The 26352-nt window shown below is 46.5% G+C and overlaps 1 protein-coding gene across 7 annotated transcripts in view; it reads left to right on the top strand.

Moving 5' to 3' along the window:
- AKAP13 (A-kinase anchoring protein 13) overlaps positions 1-26352 on the top strand; it is a 344553-nt gene that overhangs the window by 233891 nt on the left and 84310 nt on the right. For all 7 annotated transcript variants that reach the window (XM_075069695.1, XM_075069692.1, XM_075069694.1 and 4 more), the window contains 2 exons: positions 8909-8990; positions 19597-19733. In XM_075069695.1, the coding sequence (XP_074925796.1) occupies positions 8909-8990; positions 19597-19733 (219 nt within the window). The remainder of the gene's footprint in view (positions 1-8908; positions 8991-19596; positions 19734-26352) is intronic.

The following is a 26352-nucleotide window of genomic DNA, read 5'->3' as shown; positions in this document are numbered from 1 at the left end:
GGATACCGTTTTTAATTGTTGTGGAGGTGCTTCCTTGATCCATTCATTGTCTTAACCAAGCTCAATCCAGTGCATGTAAAAATACCTGGCTTCCCGCTGATCTTTTCCCGAAAGTCTGTATACTGAAGCTCTGGCCATGGAGAATGCTGCAGATTTCCTTCTGCTAAATGGTGCCATATTATCTCTGCTCCCACACTAGCAAATCAAGATACAAGCCTTTAGCAGCTCAGAATCAACAAGCTATGATCAGTGTGGGTGCGGAGGGAAAGAAGGGCTTTAAATTTTTTGTAGCAATCAGTCTGTCATCTTGTTGCTAGAATCACTCTTAAAGAAGCAGAAAGACTGGGGGGAATTAGTGTTAGTGATTTATAATGGTTCTATGTCCATGATAAAATCTCTAGATTGCGACAGAGGCTAATAGAAGGTAGAGTTGAGACTGATTTTGTGTGACCAGCCTTACGTGTCTTCCCAGTGCTTCAATATTCAGTCACTTCAAAGTGTAAACTTTGGGCTGGGTTTTGATGAGGATGAAGAGGGGCTCTGGCAAGGAAGTTTAAGTGGGTGGCCCTGTGTTTTGAGTATGTCTGGATCAGCCAGTTTCTGTGATCATCAAGCAATCTTCTCTCAAATGCTGCTGCTTTGGCTTTCTATAGTGTAGAGAGCATTCATTTATGCAAGTAGTTTTATTTATTTTTGTATTGGTGCATAATAAACATTCTTCCTGTGTTAGGGCATTTAAATGAATACTTGGGTGTATTATAAAAACAGAATATATTAAATTATCTCTAAAAGCAAGTGAAACACCGACAGACCCCTGTCATTGGCAGGCAGGATCGAACTGGGGACCTCTGGAGCTCAACGCATAAACCTCTACTGCAGGGGTGGGCAAACTATGGCCCCCAGGTCGGATCCAGCCCCTCAGGGCTTTGGATCCGGCCTGCAGTGCCACTGGCACCATGTCCCTGCAGCCCCTGGGACGGGGGCCAAAGGGTTCTGTGCGTTTGCCTTGCCTCCAGGCACCACCCCTTGCAGCTCCCATTGGCCGGGAATGGGGAACCGCGGCCAATGGGAGCTCCAGGAGAGGTACCTGGAGTCATGGCAAGGGCAATGTACGCAGAGCCCTCCATCCTCCCTCCCGCAGGGGCCACAGTGCTTCCAGGAGTGGCGCGGGGCCGGGGACAGGGCAGGCATGCAGGGAGCCTGCCCTGGCTCCGGTGCGTGCTGCTGCCACCCTAGAGCCGCTTGAGGTAAGCAGCGCCAGGCTGGAGCCCAAACCCCTCCTACACCCCGCCCTCAACTCCTGCCCCAAGCCCCCTGCCTGCACCTCGCACCCCTCCTGCATCCCAACCCCCTGCCCTGAGCCCCTTCATGCACTCCGCACCCCAATCCCTTGCTGTGAGCCCCCTGCCACACCCCGCACCCCTGCTGCACCCCAGCCTCCTGCCCTGAGCCTCCTCCTGCATCCTGAACCTCTCCTGCACCCCAACCCCCTGCCCTGAGCTCCCTCCTGCACTCCACACCCCTCCTGCATCCCAACCCCCTGCCCTGAGCCCCCTCCCACAGTCCGCACCTCTCCTGCACTCCTGCCCTGAGCCCACTTCCACAGTCCACACTCCTCCTGCACCCCAGCCCCCTTTCTTGATCCCCCTCATACACCCCACACCCAGGGCTGTCCTTAGGATTTATGGTGCCCTAGGCGAGATTATTAAACTGGTGCCCCTGTGCCTGTCTTGCTCTTAGCAACACAAACATAAGCTTACAGTATTGGAAAACTTGCCACAGGCATGTTACTAAAACCAGTTTAACTTAATGAAGCACACTGTAATGCTGATGGACAGCACTAAAAAGTAGCACTATAGAAAAAATTCTGATTTGACAGAATGATGCAAATATAATTTTTTTAATTTGTCAACATTTTGTTAGAAATTTATATGAAGAGGTATTGAAACAAGGATTAGTTTTTAATTAAAAGCAATCTTTCTGGCTTTTTTGGCTGGCAAAATCAGTAATAATGTCATCGTATGACAAAGACAAAGTGATGTCTTGTTCAATTGTAAGAATAGCAAGACCAGTCAAGTGTTCCTGACTCATTGTAGAGCGGAGATAGTTTTTTAATGAGCTTTAGTTTTGAGAAACTCCGTTCTCCTGATGCTACTGTTACAGGAATTGTCAGTAGAATATGAGTGGCAAGTTTGCTGGTATGAATAAACTGTACATGTCCATCATTGATTTTGCATGTGGCAACAACTCATCTTCTTCGTACAGTTCAAGTCCATTTAAATCAAAATGATCACCATGCTTCAGGAGGCTCTCTAGGTCAGGGGTCCACAACGTGGTGCCCGCGGGCGCCATGGTGCCCACAGGGGCTTCTCAGTGCACCGCGCATACTGGCCGGAGGACGAGCATCTGCCGAAATGTCGCCGAAATTCGGCGGCATTTTGGCGCCAACGCCTCTGGATGACACTGCTTGCCGCCGAATTTCGGCAGCATTTCGGCGGATGCTTTCAAATCTGTCCGCCACACAGTCCTTCGTCTGGGCACCGCCAGACGAAAAAGGTTGGGGACCACTGCTCTAGGTTCTTGCACTTTGTCATTAGTTGCTCTTGTTTCCTATTTCGTTGAATTTAGTCCCTCTCAGCCCGTTGCCAGCTGAGTGAATGGAACCCCCAGGCCGACAGCGGGTTGAGTGGCTCAGCTGGGGTCTCAGCCGCCAGCCTGCTCAGCCTGCTGCCAGCCTGGGTTCCTTGGGGTCTCCAGGCCAGCAGCGGGTGCTGAGTGGGGCTGGCAGCTGGGACCCCGAGTGGCAATGGGCAGCAGCCGGAATCCCAGAGCAGCGGTGGGCTGAGCCATTCAGCCCACCACTGCGTGTCATCAAAAATCAGCTCACGTGCCACCTTTGGCACATGTGCTGTAGGTTGCCGACCCCTGCTCTATACACTAGTAAGGAGATGAACATATTACAGTTGTTGGAGGGCTCTATTTAGCAGTAAGGGCTATAGGAAAGTCAGTCAACATTTTTTGTTTCTCTGATGAAAACTGGTCCACTCCCTTCCCCATACCAAACTTGTCACAAATAATTGTCAACAACTTAATTTTCTGTTTTTGGCTAAGATATTGATTTTTTTTTAAAAAAAAATATTGAAATTGAATTCAGGATTCTTAGCAAGCATTTTTGGCAAACAAATTTGCTCAATGACAATCAAAATGGCAACACAGTACTGCTTTCATGCTTGGCTCACCCCCCAGCCTGCTGGTTCAACAGCTGCAGTAGAAGAGGAGATAGGTGGAAAACTGCACATCTTGGGGTGCAGAGTGGCAACAGCAGCAGCAAACCCTCAGGTCCGATCACATGCCAATGGGCACCACCGCCAGCTCAACGGACCATGGTGAAGTTAGCACAGCATCTGATCTCAGGGACGGGCACCCATGGAGCCACAGCAGCTCATCCTGCCCTGTGCAGCTCCCCCGGATGAGATGGATCACTGCCAGTCCGGGGGAGAGATGCGCTCCCCAGCTAGGGTGACCAGATCCAGATGTCCTGATTTTATAGGGCCAGTCTCGATCGATATTTGGGGCTTTGTCTTATATAGGCACCAATTACCCCCACCTAGGGTGACCAGACAGCAAGTGTGAAAAATCAGGACGGGAGGTGGGGGGCAATAGAGCCTATATAAGAAAAAGACCAAAAATTGGGACTGTCCCTATAAAAGTGGGACATCTGCTCACCCTACCCCAACCCCTGTCCTGATTTTTTCGCACATGCTATCTGGCTATCCCCAGCCCAGCCGTGTGTGACCATTCCAATCCTGGCTGCCTGCGAGGAAGTGAGTTACTTTCACTGTCATTCCTCAGCAGGTAGGCAGCCAGCCTCACCTCCCCTGGCACCTCACCCAACACAGCCCTGACAGCCCTCACGCCAGGGGAAAGAGTCACACTCACAGGTGAGCATAGCGCAGGTTTGTATTATTTTTGGTGGTGCCCAAAATGGTGGTGCCCCCCCCACCCCCCCCGCTGTCGCCCTGTAAGCCAATATAAAATGAAGCTACAATGCATCGGCACCACAAGATTACAAGGGTCAATTAAAAGTGTAAAGTCAGAAGCAGCACTTGCCTGCTTCAATATACGTACGGTATTTTTGTTGCACTTGTTGTGAAAAAGTGGGAATGTTCTTAATGTTTTCTCTGAATACTGTGTGGGTGCCTCAGTTTCCCCTGCAAGGTGCCAACTGAAGGTGCTGGGGACAAAGAGATCAGAAGAGATCCAGAAGAGACACAAAGGCTAGAGGAGGGAGTGTCAGTTTGGAGCTGGCTGGGAAATGGGGAGAGGCCCAGAACTTGGGTCTAGGCTCCCACCTCCAAGATGGACCTGACTGAGGGTCCTGTTTTCTGTACCTACAAGCTTTGTTTTAGACTGTGATCCTGTCGTCTAATAAACCTTCTGTTTTACTGGCTGGCTGAGAGCTGAGTTGGGGTGCAGGGACCTCTGGTTGCCCCAGGACCTGCCTGGGCACACTCGCTGCGGAAAGCGCACAGTGTGGAAGGGCATGCTGAATGCTCTGAGGTCAGACCCAGGAAGGTGTAAGCGTCTTGCTCTGGAGACAGTATGCTCAGAGAGAGGAGGCTCCCCCAGAGTCCTGACTGGCTTTGTATGGAGTAGTTCCAAAGCATCCCAGCATCCTCTTCCACACCATGCACTTCCCGGAAGTCCAAACAGGCACTGACACTCTCTCCTCTGGCCTTTGTCTCTTTTCCAGGCATTAGGAGGCCACCTGATCTCTTTGTTCTCCAACACCTTCAGTTGGCACCTTGCAGGAGAGCGGCCCAGGCCATCAGTTGCCCGGAGACAGGGTTTCAGCCATTCTCTGTGCAGACGGCATCACACTGGCACTCTAGGGGCTCTACAACAATCACACACCCTTATCCCACCATCTAGATCCTTGAGAAATGCATAGGGAAACTGAGGCACCCACACAGTAGTCAGAGAAAACATTAAGAACATTCCCACTTTGTAACACCTGTATACTTTAAAGGGTGTAAAATAATCAAGTATTGTGCTAAACACAATGATACTCCAAACTGACCACCAAATTTAAGTTGCATGTTTTTCCCCTCAAGGGGCTCTGGAATGGGGCTGGGGATGAGAGGTTCACACTGCAGCAGGGTGCTCAGGGTTGGGGTGCTGGGGATGCAGGCTCTGGGGTGGGGCAGGGCTGGGAATAAGGAACTTGGGATGCAGACAGGCTGCCCCAGGGCTAGGGCCAGAGAGGACTCTCCCCACTCCTTACTGGCAGAAGCAAGCTCCAGGGGAGGAACCCCTCCTCTCCCCCACCCACGGCACACTCACTCTGCACCACAGTCACTGCACATGCTCCTAGGGACTCTCTCAGGTCCAGAAAGCCCACTCGCCTCCCCTAGGATGGGTACCGGGGCTGGGGGTTGCCATCATGTCTGGCCTCCCCACCCCTGCTGCTGCCACTGGGTGCCGGGGGAGAGAGCTCCCAAGCATGTGTGCTCCTCCTTCCCCCTCCTCTCTCCCTCTTCCCCTACCCCGGTGCTCCAAGAGGCTGCCTGCCACTGATTTCTATAGCCTTAGGCAAAAGCAGCACAAACAAAGGAGAGTATCAGAGGGGTAGCCGTGTTAGTCTGGATCTGTAAAAGCAGCAGAGAATCCTGTGGCACCTTATAGACGCTCCAAAACGTCTGTTAAACAAAGGAGAGAGACACTGGCTGTTTTCTTTCAGGCAGGGAAGCTCTGAGGCGGGGGCAGGGGAAAAACCCAGCTCCAAATATTGGTGGAGCACAGCCCCCAGCTTTGAATATTCCTGGTGCTTGAGCACCTTAAACTCAGTCCCTGCAAGTGAGTTCCTTCCCCCACCCCTTCCCAGAGACTTCCCAGCAGCCTTTCCCCTCCCTCAGACTTTGCTGCATTCGGCTCTCTCTAGGACCCAGCACCCCTGCTCTTACATTCTCCACTGCTTCCCCTCTGTCTGGGCTCCCGGCAGAGAGGTGCCCCCAGACCTTTTGGTGCCCTAGGCAGCTGCCTATTCTGCCTGTGGCTAAGGACGGCCCTGCCCACACCCCTCCTCTGCCCCAATCCCTTGCCCTGAGCCCCTTCCTTCACACCACACTCCCTCCCACACACCGCACTCCCTTGTGCACACCAACCCCCTGCCCTAGCTGTACATACAAGTTCCCCACCAGATTTGGCCCTCGGCCCAAAAAGTTTGCCCATCCCTGCTCTACTGCATGAAAGCCAGCTGGCTCTTAGCTAAGGCTGTAGAGCAGACTCATTTCACGTTGCCACCCACCCAGCCCGATGCCACTAGATGGGACACACCACCATGCCCAGAAGGTCTGTGTGTTACACAGGCTTGTTAAGGTCTCCTTTCAGTAGCACCCTTTCATTACTTACTTTTATTATTAGTTTTAGAATACAACAGTTTAAATCCTTGGAAAAGCCACAGGCTAGAGAGGGTGGAGCTGGCTGGCTAATGGGGAAAAATCACAAATAATTATCTGTAATCTGTAATGAAATTGCAGTGATTTTATTCAACTAACTCTGATAGAAAAAGAGAAAATAATAGATAATGATGTTAATCCAACTCAGTGCAAGTTATGCTATCATCTCAAGTCTTTTGATCAGCTGCAAATACCCTAGCTGTTTTCCAAGCATTGTTTGTAGGACAGGACATCATTAGGTATTATTTCCCTCTCCCTGACATTGATGTAAATTGGGTGCAATTCCCTTGGTTCTGTGGAGATACGCTGGTGTGAAATTGTTAAGAGGAGAATCGGGCCCAGTATTTGCAAAGGAAAATTCGGTGCAAGCTGGTATTGAAGGGAGAGAAGGTTGGCCCCACACCACAAATAAATGACCGCAATGGATTTTCCTCAGAGATGTAAGCTTGTGCAAACCTGAATTTATGTTGCCATGTGTTTGCAGGTAGTTCCTCTAGATTTGTCAGTGAATGCCTACGTATCGGTTCCAAAGAGATTCTGGTTTGACTTGGAAGAATATTGCCATGGTATTTAGCAATCTCTATTGTGATGCTCTCAATTGTGAAATATATGCATGTAAATTGAGGAATGGATAGATGCAACTTCTCTGTATTGGATACATCCTATCAACCTTGCTGCCACATTTGTTCCTGCAGAGTCGAATCAGAAACTCAGAAAACCCCAGTTTCTTTCCAGTGCATATTTACTAGGTCTATATAATGTTTACAGTCTTTACTAAACCATTTAATTATATACTGCGCATCAGTGTTTCCCAGGTATTCAATTCTTATGAATGGGACAGTGCCAATCCCTTCCCCTCACCTACATCGCCTCACGGCTAGTGTGTGTGTATGTTTAATATTAAATGTCTTGTGTTTTTCATTGTAACTGTCACTTAGACTGGTTGCATGCATGTGAAATCTGAAATATTTAAAGGGCTTCTGGTTCCCACTCTATCTTGGATTCTTCTGTGTCCCTCATTACCATAGTATCTGAGCATCTTTATTGTATCTCCTCACAATGTGCCTCTTGACGTGCTATGGTGATATGCTCATTCTGTAGATGGGGAACTGAGGCACCGAGTGACAAGTGACTTGCCCAAGGTCTCAAGGGAAGTGAAGCTGGGAATTGAGCCTGGGTCTCCCGAGTCCAAAGCTAGCACTGTCAACACTGTGTCACACTGATCTTGGAAAATGATGATGGTCATTTCTTTAGCCACTTAAAACAAACACATATCCTATCGCTTTGTGAGACAGTTTTGAGATTCGTTTGGCCCAGGAGGCAACTGGAAAGCTGTATAACATTAGGGCTGTTTGTTGTATGTATCTGTATTATAGTAAGATTTAGCCAGGACATCAGAGCAGGATGCCTAATGCTTTTCCAGGGTGCCTAATGCTGATTTTTTTACTTCTGTGACTTTACCAGCTGGCTCTGCTGTGGCACTGGCCAGTCAAGAGGTGGCAGATGTCATAATTTGGTTCCAAACCCACCTTTCTGACGTTCTCTACGTGTAGTGACAGAGAGCGCTGAAGAGTGATAAAATATTGCATCTTCTCTTTCTTCTCTCTGCTATGGATCCATTACAATGGATATTTGTCTGCTTGTAGCTTCGGTACAGAACCAAACCTCTGGTGTCAGTCACTGGCAGCAACGTAATGCCCTGCCCCCAGAAGTTCCTTGCAGTTGTCTCTGCCTTCCTGGCGGCTGCCTCAGCCCTCCCTGCTGCATAACTTTCTAAAGAGAAAGGCCAACCTTTTATTTAAAATGACCAACAGTTTGTCTCGGTCGTGTCTGATTCCTTGCCAAATCCCAGGACTGCGTTTGACTTTTGAGGAGATTGTTCCCCTCGGCACCATTTCCCCATCTGAAGTGTTTGCAGCAGCTGAGGCCCTGTCAGCTTCTGAGACAGTTCCTCAGAGCTAGACTAAGAAAATCCAAAGGCAAAAGGAAACTGGTGGACATTGGCACCCAGAGATGTGGTGGTGTCTCACTACAGGGAATGTCCCATGCGCTACGGCAAGATAAATCATTGTGCTTTTTCCTCACAGTATAGTTAACACAATCGGTAATTCAGGGAAGTAGAACTAAATTAATCAGGTGATGGGGTCTGTCTCAAATGGTGGGCACTACTGAGTGTGGAGAATTCCCTTGCTGCCAGAGACTGACAGGTCTTGTTCTGCCCCCAAGCCTCAAGTAGGCCAAAGTACCCATGGCAATGGAGCTATGGACCTTAATATGTTGCTTTCTCAGTGCTGGAAATGGCCTTATAATCTTCAAGTCAGCACAGTGCCACTGGTGGGAATGTCCAGACAGGTCTCCATGCAGCAAGAGCACTATGCACTTAAAGCAGGAGCAGTGCACTCCCTAAAATGGCCTCACTGTTGACATTTACTTACTTTCTGCCCTTTCAGATAAATCGTGAAAGCTGGTGTTCAATAGAGCCATGTTCAGATCCTTCACTGCTGGAACCGACGCAAACTCACGAATCTAGAGGTAAGTAGAATGCTGTGCACCCAATCCCTTTGTTCAAGGAGCTGACACACCAGTCTTTTTCCTTACAATTAATCTTTTACCATGGGATTATCCTTCTTTCCTTCCTTTTCTCTCTCTCCTCTTTCCCATCCTCATGCACAAATGGGAGAAAAGGGCACATGTAATTATTAGCCCATTGTTCCAGTGCTTATATGACTGGTACTGAGATATCCAGTTACATAGCCCATCTTCTCATGATGCAATTCTGTGTTAAAATAGTTTGCTCGCTCATTTGATTCATAAATAAAATTTAGACGCACATGAGTATATAGATTATAGCCAGGACTTTGAAAATGAGTGCCCCAAATTAGATTCCTAAATCCATATTGAGACACCTAAATCAATAGCCTGATCTTTCAAAAGTACGGAGCACCCAGCAGCCTCCATTGATTCCCAGGATTCAGGGAGAAGAAAGGTGGTTCAGAGCCATCTTTCCCACCCCCACCCTTGAGCTGTGCTAAGCTTATGGTCATTTATGCTGTTTAATATTTGCCCTTCCTTCCACGTGGATGGAAAAACTAGCCTGGCCTGTTTCAGGGTCCCTTGATATCCCAGATAAGAGGGAACATTTCCTGTCTTCTAATACATGTGTTTAAAACAGCGTAAGTTGAAGTTGTTTATCTGCTCCCTTAATGGTGGCTTTGAACTGGGCTTTTCTTACAGTGGCCATTTCTTGCTTTGTTTTCATTAAAGAAATTACACTTGAGGGGTTGAGACGTGGAGAAGTAGGGGTATTACCTTGTTTTCAGTGATGAGTTGGAAGATGAGGGTTAACTCACCTAAGTGTACATTATTGGCTAACAGCAACACTCTGGTTAGTGCATTAACATTCTGCCTCTGCTTCCTGCTGAATAATGCACCAAGACATACACTGTTGTGTCATGACACCCCTCACATCAGATCCTGGAGTGAAGTAGCGAGCTGTCTGGTTGATTCTGGGCATGCTGACCAGGCAACACGTTGAGTAAAGTATCCATTGCTAATGAATATTATACATAGGTGGGAAGATTTGTCACGGCATTTCTTTTTACCAAAAATCACAGAGTAATCATGATAAGTCTAGTAAAAGTCACAGATTTAGTGACTACTCCATGATTATTATTTTTATTTAAAAAAAAAAAAAAAAAAGCCCTGACAAATGAACCACCGCAGCTTTGTTCCCTGTTTTGGGCCAGGTGAGGAGGGGAGGTGGAGAGGGAGCTAGAGAGCAAGCCCACTCCAAACTCACTGCGGGCAGTGGTGGCTCCTGTGTCCCAGGGCTGGGCCTTGGGGTTGGGAGCGAGCCCATCCTGCACTTACTCCTGGCAGCGGTGGCTCCTGTGTTCCGTGGGATTGGGCCTAGCTCCTTGCTGTGGGTGTTGCAATTTGGCTCACAGAGCCACTGAGGTTTGGGCCTGCCACTCTTCTGTCATGACCCCCTAGAGCCTTCCTGCATGGAAGTCACAGCCAAACAGAGAAGTCAAAGTATCGGTGATTTGTTCAGCAAAGTGACAAACCTGCAGCCCTAACTATATGTCTGCAGGTTTGTGAGGTGGCAATGTAACTGTCCTGATGAATTCTCACAACAGTCTAGTGTCTGCCCAAGCTCATGCAGTCCTTCATATGGGACTTGATCATCTACTTCAAAAATCTGAGCTGTTTCTTAAGTGAAATTAGTTAAACTAGTTTTTCATTGAGGATACAGCCTTCAGTTTCGCTCTCTATGCAAGACACACATCAAAAAAAGACTCGTACAGTGGCCCCACATGTGGAGTTCAGATCTGACTTTGGCCAAAGTGCTGTTAAGATGGGGTGTTGAGTAGTTAAGTGACCAGCAGTCTACCCAGGCTTTGCTTCTGGCCCCTATTAGATAAAGTAAAACTCTTTTAAAATGTGGACTTTCCCTGGGGAAACAGTTAACACTTATTATCTCACTGATATGGTAGATTACTATCATCTATTCTAAACAGTCAATAATTCCACTTCTGAGTCCTCCGAGACTGATGGGCAGTAGCAAGCACTAATCCTTTCACTGCCTTCCTGTCTCTTATTAAATCAGTTTAAGCTCCTTGTGTGCATTTTCAAAGCCTATCTCAATTTCACCTCCACTTACATGTCTCTTAGCTGTTTCTTTTGTCTCCTTTTAACCACCCTCAGCTGTATTTTCTTTCATATGTCACGCTATGCTTAGAACAACCTAGCACTTCCAAAATGCACTCAGCCTCCTCTTTCAATTGCACTTCTTTCATGAGACCTTTCAACTTGCCATCTTCTGCATATGTGGTTTCCCTGTGGATTGTATTTCCCTTTCTGAAATTGATTTTCAGTTCCTCAAGGCAGAGCCTGTGTGCTCCATGTGTTTGCAAAATGCTTTTACACATATCACTCCATTACTCTATAAATAATGAAAACAGGACACACCAAATCTACCGTTGTTCTGACTGTAAGAGTGTTGGTGTTACCACCTCTGAAGTCAGTGTATGTACTCCAGCTCCTCCGCTTCTGTCCCTTTCTGAAGTGGTGTGGTACAAAGACTTCAAGGATCACAGTAGCAACGCAGCTCCTGACTGAGCTGCGATGCTGCGGGATGGGAGGAGGGACAGGGAAGAATGCAAGTGTGTCTGTCCTCTTTAGGCAAAGGTCTGACAGAATGTGAAAGAGATGAAACTGGTAGAGTTCTGCAGACATTAACTTAACAACCAGTAGAATTCAGTATTGCTCCAGAGGGCATTCTGCACCAAAAATTAAAAATTCCGTGCACAATATTTTAAAATTCTGCAAGTCTTATTTGTCAAATAAATGTGGAAGCGCCAGCATGGCATTGGGGAGCACAGGCTACTGGCCGCACAGAGATGGGAGATCACTGTGCACACACACACACACCCCACCCGGTGTGTGGATTCAGCAGTGAGGCTGCACCCAACCCTGACACAGCGCAAGGAACAGGCCTGCCCGAGAAACACCCCTGGGCCCTGTCCCTCTATATCAGATGTGGGCAGGCAGGCTCAGCAAGGCAGGATCCAAGTGTGGAGGGGCTTAGTGGGGGTGACAGGTGTGGGTTGAGAGGGTTCTGTGTGGGTCAATCTGGATGTGGGCAGCTCAGTGGGGAATCCAGGTGTGGGGGGATCTGATTGCACAGGGGCTTGTTGGGGTGTTCTAGGTGCAATGGTAATGGGACACTGCAGGGGGGGTCCAGATGAAGGTGGCTGGGGCTCAGCTGGGGGAGTGGGGTGTAGGGGGGATAGAGCTCGGTAGGGTGGTCCAGATGTGGGGGGGAGTGAGTCTTGTCGGGGGGTGGTTCTGGGTGTGTGGGGGGTGAGACTGGGTGTGAGGGTCTGGATATGAGGAGGTCTGGATGCACAGGTGTTGGGCAGATACAGGAGCAGCTCCCTGTATAGTGATCCCTCCTCCTGCAGCTGAGGAGCGATGGTTGCAGGAAGTGTGGGGCAGGGGAGCAGGGAGTTTGCAGAGCTTTCTACAGCTGGGGAAAAATCTGGGGGTGGATCTGATGCAGCCCCGGATGCTGTGCAAGGAAAGAGAAAGTCCTGTCCTCTCCAGCCCAGACGGGACTAGCAGCTGAGCCCCGTGCAGGGTAGGAGCCACCAGCCATGTCTTCCCCAGTCTGCCCCAACACCACAGTGGTTTACCTCTCTGCCAGTTGCCCTGGGCACCTGAAACATGCTGCTGGGGAGGGTGGCATGACTGCTTTTGTGGCTTCCCTTTGTTTCCCCATCCTAAAGTCATTTTTCTGCGGGGAAGCAAAGAAATCTGCGGGGTACGTAAATTCTGCACATTTGCAGTGGCACAGAATTCCCCCAAGAGTATAGTATGGAATTGAATCCATCAAATTTGATAGTAGAGCTGGAGCTCACTTAAATTTTATAGCATCATTAAAAACAACCACCTATACAAAGGTTCTCATTTAATATTAATTCTTCTAAAAAAACATATAGGTTGCTTGAATACATTGAGAGCTATGGTTTTTCCTATGGATCTCAGTGCAAGCATTCAGTTAGAAAGCTATGCCTTCTCCCTCCTTTACCCCTTGCCCACTTTGAGGGGATGATGCTGTGGTAATTCCGTGCATTGAACTGCTTGGAGTTTTCCTTCCCGTGGGCTTTTAGTTTGGTTTGTATTTGTCTCCAAATGATGCACATAGAAATGTAGCCAGTGTCATTTTATTTTCGTATGCATCGACATGGAGAGAGACACACACACACCTGTATGAGCAGAGTTAAACTATAAATCATATATGCACAGTAAATACAAGACATATGTGATGAGAGTCATCTGTCTGGTTCTGTTAAGGCATTGTCACAGTGTCATCACCAGGGCTTATCAGATCATGGTGTAAGAATGTGGAGTCCCAAATTGGGCAATGTGTGTACAGTTTAAAAAAATCAATTAATAAGTGCCCTTGAAAAGGGGAGAGAATTATTCCAAACAGCCTTTGGATTTGGAAAGTTCTCAGCACAGCTGGGATGAGGTATGTGTCATGTTTCTCCTCCCCCCACTGTTTCTTGAAAGAAAGAAACTTCTTCCTCTTCCACCCTCTCATGCCCCTCTCTTGGCCCTGCAATCCCGTTTAGTGCCTGTTCTGATTTATTTTCTGGGCGAGGTATCCGTCCATTAGCGAATCTGGAGCTTCCCTGTGAATTTTCCATCAGAACGTTGCTGGGCCTGTTTGTTTTTCCGTCTGGAATGTGGACATGCTCTGTTAAACTGCCAGCTGGATTGTTCGGGATGTTGGCTCACAGTCTGTTACAGCTTCTCTTTTTTGCTTTCCTGCCACCCCCCCAATTGTGGAAGAGAGGTTCATATTTTCCGGGTTACTGAAAGGGGAGAAGGAATGGAGAACAGCCACACCTAGTACAAGAAGTACTTTTCCTATTCTCTGTGATTTGGAAACTCTTCTCCAGAATATTAGTGTTTCCAGTCTTATTTTCTTTCTTGAGCGTAATTACAGTACGACAGGGAACATCTTTATCTCCACTAGTGGAAAGCAGTTCTTCTTCGGATGATTGCTCACGTGTATACTACAGTAGGTATGCATGCTCGCCGCGTTCACCAGTGCCGGAAGTTTTTCCCTTAGCACTGTCTGTACTGGGGGAGCACAGCAGAGACCCCTGGAATGGCACCTGTATATCGCGCTGTAAGGAGAACCACGGGCTCCCCCCACCCTCAGCTCCTTCTTGCCGCCAGTGAAGGTAGTCGGAACTTTGTGCTCCAGCTCTGCTGCAGCCTTTTTCTTCTCAACCTTAGTGGTACCATTCATGAATCGTTTCTTCAGTTGTGAGAGTGGGCTCTGGGTATGCCCTGTGCCCCAGGATTCAAGTCATGTGACTCCGGTTGCCATTCTGTGCTTAGGACTGATCCACACGCTGAGTGTCTCCGCTGCCTGGGTGAGACTCACATCAGCGACCATTGTAAGATCTGCAGGTCATTCAAGCCAAGGACTAAGAAGGAGAGAGACATTAGACTTCGAGTTCTCCTGATGGAGTTGGCACTGGCCCGATCAAACTCGGTGCTGGCTGCTGTGTCGTCAGTGCGTAGTGAGGCCTCTTGAGCCAGTCAGCGCTGCTCTCCCTCCAAAAAGCAAGGAAAGGGCCCTGACAAGGAAAAGGGGGAGGCTGGTCCCACATTGGGCAGCCCTCAGTCCCCCCCCCGCCCCGCCGGGCTCAAGGCCTCCAACTCGTGTGGAACAGAGCAGCCCAGCATCGTTGGGCCGTGCATCCCCACTGGTATGGATGCCATCGACGCCGGAGGTGATGCAGGCTGCAAAGGACTTTATGAGCCTGCCAGTCCCAAGCATGCAGCCGGGCACAGGCCCCAGGTCTCATGGCAAGCCTCCATTGGGTACCCACCAGATCTCTTCAGCTAGTCGCAGTTCCCACTCTGAGAATCACTCCCCAAACTGCTTGGTGCGCAGTGACCGCTTGTCTTGCAGCTCCTGCCCATCCTCAATGCCGGCCAGACCACCCAGGTCACTGTCGGGACGGGAGTCGCGGGGACCTTTGAAGCTGCCTGCCAGTGAACATAGGCACTGGGAACACTCCCCTATGTGATTGGGTACCGCAGCCACTCTCGACGGGATAGATGCTGTCGTTCCCATTCCAGCTCCCAATCAGCTAGACGTCGTGCTCGAGACCCCCCCCCCGGGGTGCCTTGGCACTGGGGCAACGGATCTTGCATTGCCGTCACGGGTACCAAAGTAGTACTTCAGGCGAGTACCGTTCCTCGATGTTGAGGTCCAGGTCCCCAGGGAGACGATGTCACAGGCACCGTTCCTACTGCTCCCAGGGCACCGAGCCTTCGTCGGCGACCTTGGCCTTGGTACCCAACCACCCATCCTCAGTTCGTACTGTTCAGGTGCCATCAGGCTCTCAGCTGGGTCAATGGCAAGGGGCCCTATGGCAGGGACAGGGGTGCCAGTGGGCATTGTGGCCACCGATGCCAGCCCAGATAGGGGCTCATCTGGCCACCAGAGCATCTCAGGCGCCTCGTCCGGCTGCCTACAGGACAAGTCTGTGGGTCACGAGTTGACGGACCCACGCCCAGACTCTGATCTGGAGCTTGATGCCCCAGCACTGATCGAAGTTCTTGGCTCCGTGCAGGCCCTCCCTCCGGCACCGGACGACACCATAACGCCGCCTCTGCCATCAGTCCCACAGGAGGACTTCAAGGCACACTAAGACCTGCTAAAGCGGGTGGCATCCAGCCTCCAGCTGCAGACTGAGGAGATGGAGGGTCTGTCCGATTCCCTCTTCAACGTCCTGTCTCCCTCGGCACCAGGCCGCGTGGCCCTTCCCCTGCACCAGAGTATCACCAACATCTCCAACTCCCTGTGGCAAACCCCTGCCTCCTTGGCCCCTATCTCCAAGAAAGCGGGGAGGAAATACTTTGTGCCAGCCAAAGACCACGAATACCTCTATTCCCACCCAGCACCCAACTTGCTCATGGTGGAATCAGCAACAGGGCCAGCCCGCGCCCACCTCCAAAATAAGGACGCCAGACAGCTAGACTCCTTTGGGAGAAAGCTTTTTATTCCTCTGCGAGTTTCCAGCTTAGGGCAGCCAAGCACCAGGCTTTACTGAGCAGGTATGACTTTAAACTTTGGGACTCTCTGCCTAAGTTCGAGCCCCTTCTCCCGGAACGGGATAGGAAGGACTTCAAGGCACTGGTGGAACAGGGAGCAGCGGCAGCTAAAGCAACACAAACAACAGGAGCCACAACACCTTGCGTTTGATGGCTTCCATGATTTCCAAGCGCACGGTATTGTGGCTCCTGTTGTCAGGACTGTCGACAGAAGCCCAATGTCTGATGCAGGACCTCTCGTTTGATGGGAAAGCGCTCTTTGCAGACCAGACGGACTTCAGGCTGCATGGGATGAAGGATTCCTACACTACCTTGCAGACCTTGGGCTTCTACGTCCCTCCGGCTAAGGAAAAGGCCGAATCGCTTCTGGCAGCTCAACCTGCAAGGAGCAGATATGAGCCCCCACATAAAAGACCCAGAGACCAGAAATGCCGGTCACAGCAGCAGTCTTGCTCTATCCAGCAGCCTGGGCCCTCCAAGGACAAGAGGCAGGGAGAGAGGTGGTTTTGACCATTTGCAGGGGGCACCGGACCTGTTGCCAGGGAGACCCCCTGTTTAATAAAGTTTGTGTTCTGCAACCAATTGTCTGGCTTCCACAGGGTGTAGTCATCAGATCAGTGCATCATCAGTACCATTTCCATGGGCTACATGTTGCAGTTCACCTTACCCCTGCCAAATCACCCGCCCTCCATGATGGTCCCTGGGGACCTGGTGCATGTCCGCTTCCTGGGACAGGAGATGAACCGGCAACTCCACCTGGGGGCGGTGGAAAGGGTACCCGTAGAATTCCAGGGCAAAGAGTTCTACTCCTGGTACTTCCTGATCCCAAAGGCCGAAGGCAGCCTCAGGAGCTCCTGGCTGCCTTTATAGTGTGATATACAGGTGCCACTCCAGGGGTTGCCGTGGTGCTCCCCCAGTACGGATACTGCTAAGGGAAGAACTTCCGGCACTGGTGCATGTGGTGAGCGCACACACCTACTGTGGAATAGACATGAGCAACACATCTCGAAGAATGCCAGTTACGGAACAGGTAACTGTCCTTTTTCTAGGGAAGCATTCGTTATATCTGAGTGCTTTCAAAGGAGCATTTTTTCATTCTCTTTGAACTTTCTACTATTCTTCTTTTGCACAACTATCAAGCTGTCTCCATTTCCCGGAATCATGCTGTTCCTGGATGTAATGGCTCAGTGCTGGTGCCAGGGGTGGATGGTTGGCTGTTTAGTGCTTTCTCCCCACCATTACCAAAGGCCAAGCATGTCACTACCACAACATAGTCATCTCTCAGTAGACTATACAGTGAAGCCAGCCTTCATTTTGGCGTCTCTTCTCCTGTACATACTCACTGAGTCAACTTCTCTCGCTCAGCTGAGAAGTACTGAGTTTACATGTACTATTTAGCTAGAGTTGAATTTTTAATTAGAACCATGTGAGCATGGGCTCGTGGGAGACCTTTGCAGTGCAATCTGCTTGGAAGTTGTTTCCTCTGACAGTTCTTATCCCGTGGGCTGAGTTTTGTGTGGAGGCTGGCAACAGTTGGCGTAATATTTGTATTACTGTAGCACCTAGGACATCTACTTATGGTCCAGGACCCTGTTGTGCTAGGGGCTGTACAAACACAGGAGCGATAGGTGGTCCGTGCCCCAAGAGACTTACAGGTGAAGTAGAGCTGCCATGGGGGAGAGGAGGCCTGTTTCAGATAGAGATAAAGGTGGCTTATGGCTCCTTTCCCCATCCCAAACCCACCTCAGCTACACAGAGTGTACATATGATGGAGCTGAGGGTTGAGCACAATAGATGTAATTTAAAAGTGAATAAACGTTTCATTCAAGCAGATCCCATCAAAATGTGTTTATCTGCCTAGATTAGGCCCAGATGAAGATATTTAGTTAAAAATATTTTCATGGAACATTCATTTTTTGCTAAAATGAAAATGTTCATAGAAAGTGCCTGCTTTTCTCAACTTTTTTTAATGAAAAAAAATGAAAATAAAGAAACTGAATTGTTCGGTTTTTAGCTAAACATTTTTTGGTTGCCAAAGGCTGAAGATATTTTGATTTTCAGGTTTTGGTTTTTTCTATGAAATGTTGACATTTTGCACTGAAATATCAACAAAAATTAAAGTTTATTAGTTTTTTTAAAAAATGATGTAGGGGAGATAATCCCTTTCAGACCAGCTTTACTTGAGTGTTCATCCTGTGCTCAGCACCACGATAATGAAAGGTAGAAGCAATTTATGAAAACATGCATTAGGTTGAAATGGATTTATTTTTAATTTATAAAATGTCTCTAACGATCAAAGTTCCAGGTGCAGGTACAAAATTTAAAAAAACATGAATTCTGAATAACTTAATCTGTTAAGAGAGCATACCTTTCTCCAGAACAAAGTAAACTCTTTCACCCCTGGTAGGAGATGTGGGAATCATCCTCAAATTCTCCTGCTAAGCACTAAAGAAATCCTAACCATGGCTTTAAAGAATTAAATGGAATTGACTTTCATCTTTTACATTGAGAAAGAGGAGCACACATTTCACTTACGTATGTTTTACACCTACTGAATGTGGGCCTAATTCTGCTCTCATTTAAGTCGATGGCAAGCCCCTTATTGAGTTCAATGGAGTCAGAATTGGTCCCCAAATGTATATTGTATATGTACTGGCAGTGTATACTACAGGTACCAATATATGTTTTACATGGCATGTCTATTTTACGTAGGATGACCAGATGTCCCATTTTTAAAGGGACTGTCCCTTTTTGGGGGACTTTTTCTTATATAGGCACCTATTACCCCCCACCCCCTGACCCGTTTTCTCATAGTTGCTATCTGGTCACCCTAATTTTACACAGACACACTTATGCCACATGAGGTATATATCTACACAGCAGCTGGGAGGGTGATTCCCAGCTTGGATAAACATACATGCACTAGCTCTGCTTGCTAAGAATAGCATTGTGGCCACAGCATCACAAGCAGCAGCTTGGGCTAGCCACATGAGTATGTACCCAGGAGTTCGGATGGGATTATACTTGTGCAGCTAGCCCAAGCTGCTACCTGTCACGCTGTGGCCACACAGCTAATTTTAGTGTACTAGCTCAAGCAGAGCTAGCGCCTGTATGTCTACCTGTGCTGGAAATCACCCTCCCACATTCTGTGTAGACATACTCTGAGAAGTGCTAAAGAAGGCGTTCTGAACTGTTGAATAAAATGTTAAAAACCTGCTCTGACTTTCTGGGAGGTGCACACAGAGTGTGACCCAAACACTTGTTTGTAAAGTGCTTTGCACACTTGTGGCCTGTGTAAATAAGTCAGTAGCAGTTAGCTGACATGACCAGTGCTGCTGTCCACAACCAATTGCAGGTGTGATGCCCCCTCTAATGATTTTATTGACTTTGTTTTTGTACCTCGTGCAGCAAAAATGAGAGGTGGATGCATGTGACTGCAAAATAAAAGGCCAGGGTGTAACTCATTCTGGTGTTTTGTTGTTTGTTTCGCCAGAATGTGAAAATTTCCTGGAGGATGGGCTGAGGGGAGACTGTGCCTCATCGCAGGGTGTCCTGAAAAGAGAAACTGGAAGCGAGTCTGAACTCTTTCCCTTGCCTGGCGAAGGGATGGATGACATCGTCTTTGGAAAGGTAGGTCTGTCTCAGAACGCCAGCTCACTGCTCTGGGGGCCTGATTCTAATGACCCTCCCCAGGCAAAACTCCCATTGATTTTGTGGGAGTTCTGCCTATATAACGACTGGTGATAGGTAACTGGAAATAGATGAAGAGATAGGAAGGATCAGGCCCCTTGTGTACAGCTACAGTAATGATCAAGAGGGACATGTTTGCTGTGGTTTTGCACAACGTTTTATTGATTTCCAGCAGGGTTCATTAAAGGGGGTAATTTGATTTTAACTTTCTACGGATAGATCAAACACAGTCGGAAGAGTTGAAAAAGGTCTCTAATAAGGGTTGCACAGAGGCTATGAAATCCAGTGTTACAAATGTTACATTTTCTCCTACAAACAGAGACCTCCTGCAAAGCACTGAGCTTTCCATTGGCCTCATCGGCGCTGTACACTATGCTTTGTTGGAGAACCAGTGTGATTCTGTCACTTCAGTGAGAGTATGTTAAAGGGAAGAAAACACTCTGGATACTTAAGGCCAATTGAACAGTGCAGAGTGGCATGGTTACATTGCCAGGCAGGAGCAATAAAGTGACGATGATAGCTCTAGTTCTTGGATGTTTGAGTGCTTCCAGTCTGCTAAGGGGCTCAAAAGTCCTAAGTGTCATCATTGGTCTGATGAGGAGGTGGAGGAGGGTGAAAACCAAGATAAAAGATGAGACTCTCCTTTAAGAGTTGCTTTGTTTCAGAATTTGCCTTGGGTCTACTGCCTCCTGGACCAGGACAGCCTGGTATATCTTGAGAAGCAGAAACCACCCACCCTCAAATACTTCCAATTCATAATGTTAAGCTACTTGCCATCTCCCAGTCTGCCTGGTGAAAGGATAAGCATAGCAGGTGGCTGAAAGGGCGTCTCAGGAAAAAATGCTCCAGAATGAGAAGGTTCGCTAGGCTCCTGTGAACAACCATCACAGAAACCTTGGCACAAGCTGTGTGTGTATATGGTGAAGCTTAGAATTCTGCACAGGTTATTATTTATCATCTGTAACCATTCCATGCTTACCTGCTGCTCAGACATGTGTTTCCTGTCTTGAGCAACTGGAAGTCGGGGCGATTTGCATGCAAACTTCTAGAGAAATGCATTTAACAAACTGAATTTCTCTTTGGTTAAATCAGGTCAGATGATGGCGAACGTTTTCCAGCATAATGGGAAAGACCACAGCCTGGACTAAGTGATCTCATGTGCTATAAATGCACTGGAAGGTCACCCGTAATGAATGTGGCAGGGCGTGGAGCGCACCAGCCTCGCCCTTTCCCATCTCACTCGTGAAATGGGGGAGGGGAGACTTGCCTATACAGGGCTTTCCTTCAGGCAGAGCAGAGCTTTGTCTCCAATTATCCAATTCAGGGAGTTACACAAGTTACAGAGTTCAGCATTGCTCATTATGTGAGTCTGATCTCAATAATGGTGTTTGTGGAGGTGGCGGTGGGAGTTAAAGTAAATAATGGCAAAACGTTTTACATTTCCCCTCAAGTTACAGGGTGTGTTTCCCAAAATATAACCCACAAAAATGGAGACTCAAAATGACATAGTAATCCAAAATGGCAAGAGTGTAATGAGGGAAAGAAGCATCAAGATGGGGGGCCAGGAGAAGTGTGTATGTGGGGTATATGATTCTTTGATGGCTTTGTTACGGTAACAGGGCAGGTACTGAGAAAATTGTTTCATTTGCAGAATGGAAAGCTCTTATCAAATCAGTGTTCTGAGTCTTTCCCATTCTGCAGTGGATCCCATCTAGAGATGGGTAAAACTGAAAAGGTTTAGCAATTTAGTCTGGAAGCTTATTCAAAGCTGAAATGACTTAGTTGACCTCTGCCTTACAAGCACTTTTGTGTCCGCTCTACTAACCCTCCACATCTAAACAGAAGGGTTCCCTTTTCCCTGTGTCTCTCCTTCCTATATGTCTGGCACCTCTTTACTACATTTGTGCCTCCATCCATTGTGTATTTATAAATACCAGAAGCTTTCATCAATACCATCAAGCTTTCAGTAGCTTTTTCTGGTTTTCATTCATCTTTTTGTCCCAGGGTCCCAATTAGAGATGGGAAAAATGAGTTTTAAAAAGAAAGTGGTTTTTGAACATTCATTCGAATGAGTACTGACCTCAATCAGATGGCATCTGTGGCCCTTTTTACTCACTTTTCACAAATGTTAGTACCAGCACGTTGTGTCCATAAAAAAGTTTTCAGAATGGAAAACGCTGTGAATATTGCCATATTGCAGAGAAACGATGGTGCGAATATGCATTTACACAAGTCTTGATGTTTGAATGGCCATCTTAAAGTGTTTGTGGGTTTGGGAGTCGTCCAGCTCTGGAGCACTGCCAAGATCATGTAACTTAGGTGACCAAAGACACAGCATAAATAGAGAGCTATTAATAGCAAATCCTGAGTGGTAGTCACAGCAAATAGTTGATGAATGACCCGTAATGTTCACAAAACCCATTCAGCAAATGATTCTGAATTACAAACGTTATAAAAATCAGAATCTGCTCACTGCCCTGCTTCTTGTCAGGTTTGTACATGAACAGCAAGGGGTTAAATTCATTAAGTATATCCTAGACCACTCTCCCAATTCGAGTTCCAAATGTTGACGAGTTCTAGTTTAGGAATTGAAGACTAATTTGTGCAGGAGAGAGAGACTATCAAAATACAGGCAGGTCGGGCTAGAAATTCTGTGATGTGCACACCAGTTCTTACATATCAGGGTCTGTGTTGTTAAACTTATAGGAAATACTGTGGAAAAGGAGCAAAGATTAAAAAAAAATAGAGTGAAAAATCGAGTGGAAAGTGGAGAGACTGAAAAACAAATTCAGAATTAATTTAAAAAAAGAGTAAAGAAGAGAGAGAAATCCTAGCTATCAAGCACAGCATATACTGTAGGACTTCTTATAGCCTGTCTGTCTTAGAGGTAGTGAGGTAGTATTGTCCCTAGTAACTAGCACAGGCGTCCCTTTATCCAGGTCAATATTGTTTTAATTGAATTGCGGTGGAGTGGAGGGAAGAGCAATATATTTAAACTAGAGAAGAAAAAAGTTTATGAACTACTTGTGTGAGCAACAGCAAAAAACCTAAATAAAACAGAATGCATGTGAGCACTTTGATTTTGCCCATTCCTGATTATTATTATTCTAAAGTTCCTGTTTCTCCTTTGGATGGAGTTACACTTGAACCACTTGCTGCAGCAGCTGTTTGCTGTATGAAACATCCATTCTTCATAGCAAGAGTTACTATACAAATACTCAGTGAAGTGAATGATAGCAGTGGCTGGAAATCCAATATTAGTTGTTTAATATAGTCAGGAAACTGTAGGCAGAGCAGACCTATGGCTATATGGTGCCTCCAGTGAACATCAGAAATTCTTGTAGCCTGCACAAGATTGTTAACATTTCATCCATTTTAAGCCCCACTTCTGTTCAGGGGCTCCAGAAGCTTGAGGTCCTCTGAGCAGTCAATCTCTGTGAGATGCCTGGGACCGCACCTGACTATGTATATATATATGTGTTCTCATGACTGTGTTTTACCCATCTTCCATATTATTCTGACTGGCACATGCAGGGTTGAGCATCACGTGCCAAAGAAACAAGAGCTCCTCAGTTAGAGACCCTGTTATCAAAGCACGACTTGTTTCTTCAGATACTCAGCAGTTGCTGGCATCCAAGAGTCATTTACACAATGAGTCCTAAGACACCAGCAAAATGTCAGGCTCTATTCCAGTGTTTATTCCCATAGCCTGGTCATCCTCCTCCTCCTTCTCTAGAGAGCTCTCTGTGTAGTAGGCAGATATTGCAACATTCTGTTCTGTGAATGATTAATGCTGTCTAAGGCTATTTCCTGTCGTCTGTGTAACTCTTGTCTTCCTGGGGCATAACTGGTATTGCTTGCTCATCTTAGCTTTTAAGCTCCCATTGACACTTCAAGTCACCATGCAGCTTGTGAACCTGCCCTTGCAGATATTATTAAGAAGATTACCTCTGTAAGCCAGAGGTCACATCTGAGACTGTATTCCTTATCTTCTTGAGCCACACAACAGTCTAACAATTTAAGCTGTGGTACACTGCGTGCAGCTGGAAAAGGAAGAGAAATCCTATGGAGTATTTCCTAAAGCTTTCAATCTTGCACATAGTCGGTGATATATAGTGATGTACAGTGATCATTGTCACGAGTAGATGTGTTGGCCTTCACTTCCCAAAATGCTAGTATGAGTTAGGATTCTCCCAAAGACTTCCTCATGGGTTATGACCCCATCTCACTAAGTTTTTTACCTTCATCTGTGATCTCTTTCTTTTCCCCAGAATCTTCCATACTCCCCTGAACAACAGCAAAAAAGAAACAAAGGAAACTGTTTGTTTCTAATTTTAATGTTAAGACCCTCCCACTTTTTGGCACATATTACAACCATATGACATTGTTCTGTGACTGTAAAATTCCCATCACCTTAATTAATCTGCCTTCCTTAAGAAGCTCCCAAGAGCTAAGGTATGATGATGTGAGGAGTTTTTTGTTTGTGTTTCAATTAGCTAACACCTGGGAGCCAGGGTCATACCTAGTTTAGTATCACCCCCAACACTGGGTCATCAGCAGGGTTAGAACTGAGTACTTGAGTTCATTAGCTGGAAGGAATATTAAGCAGTTGTGGTCTGTTGACCTGCCAGCACAGTTTACAAATTCTATTAACATAGATTTTTTTTTTTTTTAATCTACTGTGATGGAAAATTTGCTAAATTAAAAAAAAAAAAAACCCTCTGTGTAGTGGTGGTGATGAATAGCTTATGACTATCAGGCCTTGTGATGTTGAGAGGTTCCAGTCTTGTGTTGTGGGATTTGTTTTCTGCATTTGCATTCTTGTCTAGGGAATTTACATGCAACTGATAAGTGGGGCTAAAAGAGGATGTTTTGTTAATGAATTGAAAGGACATTTTCTGCATTCCAGGTTTTGAAATCTTGTACAGGTTTTTCCAACACGATGATTCCCATCTACAGATACAATCTCCTCTGCTGCACCATTTTCGTTTTTAAGTTATCATTATTATTCCTAATGCAGCTTTTAATGGTTTTCTAATTAGCTATGCAAATTAGAGAGAGCAGACATGATGGGTCTAGCTAGCCATAGCCTAATATATGCAATATTTCCTGGGAGAGTTAACATCTTATTTACTTAAGTTAATAAATCTCCGTTATAATATTTGATTGAAAAGTACAGGTGCCAAGCTACACTTTCATTGTGAATCAGAGATGCACTTTTACATTGATTGGGAATCCTGAAATAAAAACCAGTGTGTACAATTCAGTGCTCAAGAGCAATTCTGAAATTGCAGTTTAGTATGTACAGCCCAGAGTTCTTGAGCATTTAAATAATAATAATGATGATAATTCTTCCTTTAGAGCATTTTTCATTTATAAATCTCAAATATTTTACAGAAGAGGGTCAGTATCATTATCACTATTTTACAGATGGAGAAAGTGAGACTCAGGGAGGTGAAGTGACTTGGTCAAGATCACCCATGGGCAGAGCTGGGAATAGAATCCAAGTTTCCTATGTCCCAGTTTGGTGTTGTATCCACTAGGCCACACTGTGTCCCTGTTAGTCTTGACTCTCTAAATGCTTTGTCTTGCAGAAAGGGAGTGTCTTTTTTAAAACTGGAAATCAGTGTTATTTAGGAGAACTTTTCCTGAAGAACGGGAGGAATATTAGAGTCATGACTGTACACTGGAGGCTCGAGCAACTTGCACCTTATTTTTTTACTAAACCAGTCCAAGAGATACAGGCAAAACCATAAATGAACCAAATGTATAAATATAATTTTTAAATTATATTTTGATTCTGTCCAGCTGTAATTTAAGAAACAAGCAAGTGCATATATGAGGGAAAGTAATGCTGTTTTTTTGGTTTTTTTTTAAATAGGGATGTTTTGCTTTAGTAAATTATTTCCATTTGGAAAATAAAAATCCCTTTACATGGTTTAGAGTTAGGCAGCAAAACATAGTAATTTGGCAGTTTTGCGCTACATCCATTCCATTTGCATCCAGGATTAATGTCCTTTAACTAACTGCACCCTTCTGGTGGTCAGCCAGGATGCAATCTTCCTTCCCTTCAGGGACAGTGCCCCAATTATCAATTATGACAACAGTTTCCTGTGACCTGGAAAAGAGAGAGAAACTCTTTCCTTCTCTAATAAAATATTGTTCTCATCATGATTAATAAGTAATTTGTCTGGATTTAGGCAGTTCAATAAACTGTCACCATGACATGCAAATATCAAGTTATCATCATCATCAATGATGTAAAAAACAAAAAAACAGTGATTTTATCAGGCTGCTTCTCCAGTTTTCTTCTGTTTTTGTTTTGTTTTACCCCAAATCTCATTTAAAAAATATACTGTAATATACTTTTTCTAACCTTAATTTTGTCACTGAAGTATATTTACAAAAAAATTATCTTTATGGACAATATTCCTTATCATGACACACAGATTACTGAATTATTTCAACCAAAAATATATACATACTTCCCTCCACCCCCACTGTATTACTTATGCAGTCTACTCTGTGGATATTGGTTTTTGATGGATGTGATTATGGG

This window comes from Chelonoidis abingdonii, chromosome 9, assembly GCF_003597395.2.
Source record: "Chelonoidis abingdonii isolate Lonesome George chromosome 9, CheloAbing_2.0, whole genome shotgun sequence".
Lineage (NCBI taxonomy): Eukaryota > Metazoa > Chordata > Testudines > Testudinidae > Chelonoidis > Chelonoidis abingdonii.
The sequence above is the reverse complement of the archived record's forward strand: the minus strand, read 5'-3'. Positions and strand labels throughout refer to the sequence as shown.